Source organism: Stegostoma tigrinum, chromosome 7 (genome assembly GCF_030684315.1).
Source record: "Stegostoma tigrinum isolate sSteTig4 chromosome 7, sSteTig4.hap1, whole genome shotgun sequence".
NCBI lineage: Eukaryota > Metazoa > Chordata > Chondrichthyes > Orectolobiformes > Stegostomatidae > Stegostoma > Stegostoma tigrinum.
The window spans coordinates 64,798,121-64,808,013 of record NC_081360.1 but is presented as its reverse complement, the minus strand read 5'-3'; the positions used below and the strand labels follow the sequence as shown (position 1 = coordinate 64,808,013).

The following is a 9,893-nucleotide window of genomic DNA, read 5'->3' as shown; positions in this document are numbered from 1 at the left end:
ACTATCTGAAAGAAACTAAATCCAGAATTTCTGAAAGCATGTTGAATTCATTTTTTGTGCAAAGGTTCGGTTAGGTCGAACAACGATTTCCATCGCACATCGTTTATCCACAGTAAGAAATGCGGACGTGATAATTGGCTTTGAACATGGAAGGGCTGTAGAACAGGGAAAACATGCAGAACTACTTGAAAGAAAAGGGGTTTATTTCACTCTAGTAACTCTGCAAAGCCAGGGAGATAAAGCTCTCAATGAAAAAACAAGGCAAAGTAAGATTTTTTTTGCAACAATTATGTTATTTCCTGTAGAAAACAAAAACAGTTTCAATGATTAATTTTCTATTCATGGGCGAACTATTTTTGTTGATTTCCCATGCTTACTCACTTCTTAGTGGCAGGAAACGATCCTACTGAAGAGCCAACAATTGAAAAGCAACAATCTTTCACAAGAGGGAGCTATCAAGCAAGTTTACGGTAAGAAGGAAACATTGTAGCACGGACACCTTGAATGAAGATTTTTCTTGGTTATTAAATAAGTGTTCGCTGATGGTACATTATTTCAAGAAATTACCAACAATTTTTACGTGACCAAAATGCTATTTTAGGGAACAATAAGTTTGATTGATCATTTAAGAACCAAAAGAACTGCGGATGCCGTAAATCAGGAACAAAAACAAAGTTGCTGGAATAGCTCAGCAGGTCTGGCAGCATCTGTGGAGGAGAAAAAAGACTTAACGTTTCGGGTCCGGTGACCCTTCCTCAGAACTTGATCATTTCTAAGTTCCCTAATAACTCTAGATTGATTCAGCTCTCATATTGCAGATACTCTTAAGTGCCAATGCCCCATATCCTTGTTTTGCACTCTAAATAAGACTTCATAATACACGTACATAAATGGATGTCGAGCTGTGCTTACTGACAGCTTTCAGATGTTTGTCTCCGTATCTGTATCAAAACCTTACAACGCCAGCTGCTGAAAAACTCACACTCTAGTGCAATCCCTCGCAGCAAGAAAATGTGTGTATGAGTATGGTGGCCAACCATGACTGGAAATATCCTGACCGGACAATTGCTGACATCTACAACTTTAGGCACCTACATATGTGCTGATTCAGAAATGCAGATGTGCATGATTCCAGACACTATGGTATCACATTGAAGGCACATGTGACATAAAAAGCATTCACATTTTTGAAATGGGTTCAATGATAGAGAGTCAAGGCATGGATGGATGGAATATTGGAGAGAGAATGAGGGTGAATGAGTGAGGAGGAGGGGGCCTGAGTGAGAAGGAGTATGAATGAGCTGAAAAGACAATAGGGAAGGATGAGTGAGGAGCAAGGGAGAGAATGGGAGGGGAGTTAGAGAACTTCCTACCTCCCATCCCAAAACCCATACCCTTCCTTTCACTCTCCCAAAACCGCTCCTCTCTCCTAGATCTTAAGCCATATATTTAAATAAGCATAACAAAGTGTGGAGCTGGATAAACACAGCAGGCCAAGCAGCATCTGAGGAGCACAAAATCTGATGTTTTGGGTCTAGACCCTTCATCAGAAAAGGGAGGTGCGGAGAGGGTTCTCAAATAAATAGGGAAAGACGGGGAGGCGGATCGAAGATGGGTGGAGGAGAAGATAGGTGGAGAGGAGATAGACTAGTTAAAGAGGTGGGAATGGAGCCTGTAGAGGTGAGTGGAGGTGGAGAGGTAGGGAGGGGATAGGTCAGTCCAGAGAGGACGGACAGTTCAAGGGGGCGGGATGAGGTTAGGAGGTAGGAACTGGAGGTGCGGCTTGAGGTGGGATGAGGGGATAGTTGAGAGGAAGAACAGATTAGGGAGGTGGGGATGAGCTGGGCTGGTTTTGGGATGCACTGGGGGGAGGGGAGATTTTGAAGCTTGTGAAATCCACATTGATACCATTGGGCTGCAGGGTTCCCAAGTGGAGTATGAGTTACTGTTCCTGCAACATTCGGGTGGCATCGTTGTGGCACTGCAGGAGACCCATGATGGACATGTCGTCTAAGGAATGCAAGGGGGAGTTGAAATGGTTTGCGACTATATCATTCAACCTGCTGAGTATCTCCATCATGTTCAACTTTATGAAAAGCTTAGCTCTCATGAACTTACCAGGATTGCCACTGCATGTCCCTTTCACACCTGCTGTGCACAGTAGAATGGAGAAAAGGCCCTGGTCCCAGATGGCTTTCCTCTTTTCTCCTTTATGTTACTGCCATTACTTGGGGTCACCTGTTCAATCCACCTCCAACAATTGGGCCAAATCTCTGCCAAGTCCCATTTGTGGTTTCTTTTTTCAGAGCTTTGTGATATGCTAACTCCATTCAGGGTTCATACTAGCTTTCACCACTGCCCTTTCATATTTCAGTAAAAGCTTGCATACAATGTAATTTCTCTACACTTGGCCTTCTACAGTGTCTTTGGGCTATTGCCTACTTTAAGGTAATAAAGTGTGAAGCTGGATGAACACAGCAGGCCAAGCAGCCTTTCAGGAGCACAAAAGCTGACGTTTCGGACCTAGACCCTTCATCAGAGAGGGGGATGGGGTGAGGGTTCTGGAATAAATAGGGAGAGAGGGGGAGGCGGACCGAAGATGGAGAGCCCTGAGGTTGGTCCGGAGGGAGGAGGATCACTTCTTCAGGTTAGGCATCCCTGGATGAGGGTTCGCAGTGAGGTTAAAATTGTATCAGTGATAATGGGAACTGCAGATGCTGGAGAATCCCAAGATAATAAAGTATGAAGCTGGATGAACACAGCAGGCCAAGCAGCATCTCAGGAGCACAAAAGCTTACATTTCGGGCCTAGACCCTTCATCAGAGAGGGGGATGGGGTGAGGGTTCTGGAATAAATGCCTACTTTAAGTAGCTGTTCAATAAATAAAGCAGAATGCTAGGGATGATGCCTCAGCTTTGCATTATAAAGCATTCAAGCTTTGAAAAAGCAATTGAGTTCCTGTAACTTCCATCTAGATACTGTGTGTACATCAAGAAGGATTTTGCACAAATGCATATTTTGGCACAAATGTACATTTGTAGCTAATTGGCTTTAACTTTGTTTATATTAATCAACAGTACAGTACTCACTTTGATTAAATTCTTCAATTTGCAATATTCTCAAAGGAAAATGATAATGACAATTAGATAATTCCCTTTTTCTCTCTTAATGCTTCCCAGATGAACAAATTGAACATTTTGCAATTTTAAGATACATATTGGAAAATGTAACTATATTAGAATCTATTAAATACCTGCAGATCCTCAATTCGCCAGCGTTCCAGGTCTCAGGTGTCAAACCTACTCACTGATTTGTCTCTGCCTGGAGATGTTGCTTCAACAGTCCGTCATCCTGGTGATGAAGAAAAGGTTGGAAATTCCATCAATTTACTGTAAAAATCTATTGCTAGTTACCTGATTTGGTTTTATTATTTTAACAGAAGGGAAGTGACTTGTGATATTAAGTTTACAAGAAAAGATTAATTTCAAGTGTTCCAGGAAAAGAATTATATAGGCAATGAGCAGAGTTCACAGTAAATTTATCAGAATCCAGCACGTTGATGCACACATTTCTGTTATGTTTTATTCTTAAAGAAGGAAAATAATATGTTTTGGATTGTCTTGTAAAATATTTTGAGGAAAGATATTTACCATTATTTTCAACGTTGAACTTGCACAACTAGAATGCAGTATTTAAGGTAAATCTAACATACACTTCATTTTGTTTTCAAGTCCACTCTCCTGCCTTTTCTCCATAACCCTTAATTACTGTAATGACTAAAACTATGTCTATCTGGGCCTTGAATACTTATCAACCCAGCTTTGATAGCCTTTGCAGTAAAGAATTACACAATTTCAGTACCCTCTGAGAAAAGAAATTCCTCCTCATCATTGTCTTAAATTTGTGACCCAATATTCCATCTCCTGCCACTTGATATCTATCATCTCTATCAGTATGTGATGCTCCATATGCGTTAGTTAACACAGTTCATTGCCACAATCCTCCATTGCCTCAGCTTGGTTTTCTAGTTATGAGTGGTAAAGGATATAGAGTTTTTACCTGAAAAGAAAAAAAAATGATGAGTGACCTTTAAAATTATAAAAAAAATCTTTGATAGAGTAGATGCAGAAAATTGTTTCCACTTGTGTTGGAACATAAAAGCTAAGGCCATTACTATAAAGTGGTCACCAAGAAACCAATTGGGAATTCAGAATAAATCTCTTTACCCTGATAATGGTGTGAATATAGAATTCACGATTACAGAGAGTGAATAGTAAAGGTGCATTTAAGGAAAATTGGATAAGTACATGGGGAAAGAGGAGAATGGGGTTAGGCTGATACAATAAGTTAAAGGGTGAGAGGAGGCTTTAATGGAGCATCAGCTGTACAGTTGGGCTGAATTACCTGTTTCTGTATCGTATATCCTATGTGAGAATTAATCTATTCTCAATATGGTGCAAATGCTCTTTGAAGATAATCATTTTACATAAAATGTTAACAAAAAAAAAGTTTGACTCACTCATACACAAGGATACAAAATGCACCTAAGAGTTGGGATTTCAGAGACAGAATACTAGACATATCAAAGGGAAGGAGATAAGAAAGCAAAATATAGAAGTGAAGAAGAAATTATTTCTGAATGGAAAGAAGAGAGAATATAGTTCAACATGTGAAGTTGCTCCTTAATCTGTTTGAAGGTGCTGCCAAAAAATGCTGGACGGGTTGCTGCTGTGCATCTTGTATATAATAGACACTGCTGCCATTGTGCACAGTAGCGAAGGAGTTGAGTGGTAAAGGTGGTGTATGGGTGCCAACAAGTGGGCTGCTTTGTCCTTCAATGGTGCATAGCTTCTTGAATGTTGTAGGAGATGCACACATCCAGTTAACTAGAGAGTATTCCATCACATTCCTGTTTTATTGATAGTGAAAAGGCTTTGAAGAATCCAGAAATAAGTTACAGCAGAAAGCCTTCAATCTGAATTTGTCATCATAGTCTTTATAAGTCTGGCCCAGTAAAGTCTCTGTCAGTGATAACTCCCAAGTTGTTAATAGCAGCATCCAAACTACAAATTCTCCCCAAAAATGTCCCCAAACATCCAGGAAAATTTAATCAAGGTTACAACCAATTCTAGAAGAGTCGCCCTGTAAGTCAAAATAATGAAGTCTGTGAGGATCTGCTTGTCCAATTAGATGTCTTCTTCTTCTATGTTTATGGGCCTCTCCATTGCAGAGGCAAGAGAGAAATAGCCTACCACTTAGGGGTGCTGATAAAAAAATGGATAGCATTTGGAAGCAGTGGGAATGCATGAGTTGCCATGAGTTTCTATATCTAAAGCACGGGATAGGGTGGTATGCCTCTTGCCAAAGCATAGGAGATCATCTGTCAGGGAGAAAAGGAGACTCCAGCAGGTGTGGGAAAGAAGCAGGTTGCAAGAGGGGATTTGGGAAATGGAAAGGGAAGTTGCAAAGAAGAAAGAAGAGTATTCCACTTGTCAACAAAAGAATACTCAGCTAACTGGATTCAGGAATATTTAAAATCACTATGGTAATGAATTGCTTGGAAAATATTGTTGAATCTGTAGCTCAAGACTACATAAATTCAAGAGCCACTATTTGGGATCAAATATATTGGATGTAACTGTTATGAACATCTATTGTTAATCTTAAATTAGAAATGCAGTGAAAACTGTAATAAATGTAATTTTGTGGTCAGGATCGGGATTCCCGGAAGGTATGTTGCCTCCCTGGTGCCAGGGTCCGGGACGTCTCCGATTGGGTGTAAAAGGTTCTAAAAGGGGAGGGCGAACAGCCAGAAATCGTGTTACATATTGGCACTAATGATATAGCCAGAAAAAGGATTGACGATATAAAAAGTGATTTCAGGGAGTTAGGATGGAAGCTGCAAAGCAGGACGAACAGAGTAGTGTTCTCTAGTTTACTACCGGTGCCACGAGATAGCGAGGTGAAGAACAGGGAGCGGGCGCAGCTTAACACGTGGCTGCGCAGCTGGTGTAGGAGGGAGGGCTTCAGATATGTAGATAATTGGGATGCCTTCTGGGGAAGGTGGGACCTGTACAAGAAGGACGGGTTGCATCTGAACTGGAAGGGGACCAATGTCCTGGGTGGAAGGTTTGCTCGAGTAGTTCGAGAGGGTTTAAACTAGTATGGCAGGGGGGTGGGAACATGAGCTGTATACCAGAGGTGAGAGATGATGCAGGTGAGGCAATAGCAAGAGGTAGGCCAGCTAGTGGGAAGGATTTTCCTGGGAAGGAACCAAGGGATCAGTTAAAGTGTGTTTGCTTTATCGCAAGGAGTATCAGGAATAAAAGTGATGAACTTAGAGCATGGATCAGTACCTGGTGCTATGATGTTGTGGCCATAACAGAGACATGGGTTTCTCATGGGCAGGAATGGTTGCTGGATGTTCCAGGATTTAGAGCATTTAAAAAGAATTGGGAGGGGGGAAAAAGAGGAGGGGGTGTAACACTACTAATCAGTGAGGGTATCACAGCTACAGAAGCTTCCATTGTCGAGGAAGATCTGCCTACTGAGTCAGTATGGGTGGAAATTAGGAAGAGAAAGGGAGCAGTCACCTTGTTAGGGGTTTACTACAGGCCCCCCAATAGCAGCAGGGAGATTGAAGAAAGCATAGGTCGGCAGATTTTGGAAAAGTGTGGACGTAGTAGGGTTGTTGTAATGGGTGACTTTAACTTTCCCAATATTGATTGGAACCTCCTTCGAGCAGAAGATTTGAATGGAGCTGTTTTTGTAAGGTGTGTTCAGGAGGGTTTCCTAACTCAGACGTTGACAGGCCGACGAGGGGAGAGGCCATTCTAGACTTGGTGCTCGGAAACGAGCCGGGGCAGGTATCAGATCTTGTGGTGGGAGAGCATTTTGGTGATAGTGACCATAACTGCCTCACATTCTACATAGCTATGGAGAAGGAGAGGATTAGGCAAAATGGGAGGATATTTAATTGGGGAAGAGGAAACTATGATGTGATTAGACATGAGTTAGGAAGCATGGACTGGGAGCAATTGTTCCACGGTAAAGGCACTACAGACATGTGGAGACTGTTTAAGGAACAGTTGTTGCGAGTGATGAATAAATATGTCCCTCTGAGACAGGCAAGAAGGGGTAAGATAAAGGAACCTTGGATGACGAGAGCAGTGGAGCTTCTTGTCAAAAGGAAGAAGGTAGCTTACATAAGGTGGAGGAAGCTAGGGTCAAGCTGAGCTCTAGAGGATTACAGGCAGGTGAGGAAAGAGCTCAAAAATGTTCTGAGGAGAGCCAGGAGGGGGCACAAGAAAGGCTTGGCAGAACGGATTAGGGAGAACACAAAGGCATTTTACACTTATGTGAGGAATAAGAGAATAGTCAAAGAAAGAATAGGGCCGATCAGGGATAGCATAGGGAACTTGTGTGTGGAGTCTGAGGAGGTAGGGGAAGCCCTAAATGAGTTTTTTGCTTCTGTCTTTACGGAAGAAACGAACTTTGTAGTGAATGAAACCTTTGAAGAGCAGGTGTGCATGCTGGAATGGATAGAGATAGAGGAAGCTGATGTGCTGAAAATTTTGTCAAACATTAAGATTGACAAGTCGCCAGGCCCGGACCAGATTTGTCCTCGGCTGCTTTGGGAAACGAGAAATGCAATTGCTTCGCCACTTGCGAAGATCGTTGCATCCTCGCTCTCCACTGGAGTCGTACCTGAGGACTGGAGAGAGGCAAATGTAATTCCTCTCTTCAAGAAAGGAAATAGGGAAATCCCCGGCAATTACAGACCAGTAAGTCTCACATCTGTCATCTGCAAGTGTTAGAAAGGATTCTGAGGGATAGGATTTATGACCATCTGGAAGAGCATGTCTTGATTAAATGCAGTCAACACGGCTTTGTGAGGGGCAGGTCATGCCTCACAAACCTTATCGAGTTCTTTGAGGATGTGACTAGAAAAGTTGACGAGGGTCGAGCTGTGGATGTGGTGCATATGGACTTCAGCATGGCATTTGATAAGGTTCCCCATGGTAGGCTCATTCAGAAGGTCAGGAGGAATGGGATACAGGGGAACTTAGCTGTCTGGATACAGAATTGGCTGGCCAACAGAAGACAGCGAGTGGTAGTAGAAGGAAAATATTCTGCCTGGAAGTCAGTGGTGAGTGGTGTTCCACAGGGCTCTGTCCTTGGGCCTCTACTGTTTGTAATTTTTATTAATGACTTGGATGAGGGGATTGAAGGATGGGTCAGCAAGTCTGCAGACGACACGAAGGTTGGAGGTGTCGTTGACAGTATGAGGGCTGTTGTAGGCTGCAGCGGGACATTGACAGGATGCAGAGATGGGCTGAGAGGTGGCAGATGGAGTTCAACCTGGATAAATGCGAGGTGATGCATTTTGGAAGGTCGAATTTGAAAGCTGAGTACAGGATTAAGGATAGGATTCTTGGCAGTGTGGAGGAACAGAGGGATCTTGGTGTGCAGATACATAGATCCCTTAAAATGGCCACCCAAGTGGACAGGGTTGTTAAGAAAGCATATGGTGTTTTGGCTTTCATTGGCAGGGGGATTGAGTTTAAGAGTCGTGAGATCATGTTGCAGCTCTATAAAACTTTGGTTAGACTGCGCTTGGAATACTGCGTCCAGTTCTGGTTGCCCTATTATAGGAAAGATGTGGATGCTTTGGAGAAGGTTCAGAGGAGGTTTACCAGGATGCTGCCTGGACTGGAGGGCTTATCTTATGAAGAGAGGTTGACTGAGCTCGGACTTTTTTCATTGGAGAAAAGGAGGAGGAGAGGGGACCTAATTGAGGTATACAAGATAACGAGAGTCATAGATAGAGTTGATAGCCAGAGACTATTTTCCAGGGCAGAAATGGCTAACACGAGGGGTCATAGTTTTAAGCTGGTTGGAGGAAAGTATACAGGGGATGTCAGAGGCGGGTTCTTTACACAGAGAGTTGTGAGAGCATGGAATGCATTGCCAGCAGCAGTTGTGGAAGCAAGGTCATTGGGGTCATTTAAGAGACTGCTGGACATGCATATGGTCACAGAAATTTGAGGGTACATACATGAGGATCAATGGTTGGCACAACATCGTGGGCTGAAGGCCCTGTTCTGTGCTGTACTGTTCTATGTTCTAAATGCTTGGTTAAATGCCTATTTTTTAGATTTGTGCATATGCACTGAAAATATGAGCTATGACTTCACCAGTCTGTGTGATGGTTTTCTTTTTGTAGAAATGTATGTCATATTTTTAAAAATGTTTTGTTACTCATGTATGTCTTTTGTTTTGTGCCAAATTGAGTATTGTAATATCTGAGAAATAATTGTTTCCCTTGTTTCCTGCAGCTTTAAGTTTTAATGGGTGATTGACACTTATTGAGGATGTTGATGAATTCTTCTACTTCTATTTTGTTTGTATTGCAATAGCATATATATCACACAAAATCAGAAAGTAATGTACTACGTGATTAAGTGTGTTAGTAAGAATGAGATAAAACTCCTGAGAAACAAGAAATAGCCCTTTAAAATCAAGAAGTAACCTGAGAGAAAATTTTAAAAAGAATCCTTAAAGAAATCTTTTAATTCGTGGTTGGTACTATGGGGTTCAACATAACTGAAGTACCTCACCCTTGAAACCGTTCTGGATGACTGCTAAGGTGTTACCATTATTCAAGGAAGGTGGTAGGGATAAAGCTGGAAATAAAGCCCAGCAGGCCTAACATTTGCGGTGGGGAAACTGTTGAAAAATATCCTGAGGGATGGAATTAATTTCTACTCGGAGAAGGAAGAATTAATCAAGTATAGTCAGCTGGCTTTGTAATGGGGAGATCATGTCTAAGGAGGTGACTAGGTATGTAGATGAGGATATAGCAGTTGATGTAGTCTACGTGGATGTTAGAA

General features: G+C 42.2%; 1 protein-coding gene across 9 annotated transcripts in view; it reads left to right on the top strand.

Annotated features, from left to right (window-relative positions):
• Positions 1-9,893, top strand: part of LOC125454018 (bile salt export pump) — a 104,257-nt gene that overhangs the window by 60,203 nt on the left and 34,161 nt on the right. For all 9 annotated transcript variants that reach the window (XM_059647345.1, XM_059647346.1, XM_059647351.1 and 6 more), the window contains 3 exons: positions 65-266; positions 389-470; positions 3,260-3,368. In XM_059647345.1, coding sequence (XP_059503328.1) covers positions 65-266; positions 389-470; positions 3,260-3,368 — 393 coding nt within the window. The remainder of the gene's footprint in view (positions 1-64; positions 267-388; positions 471-3,259; positions 3,369-9,893) is intronic.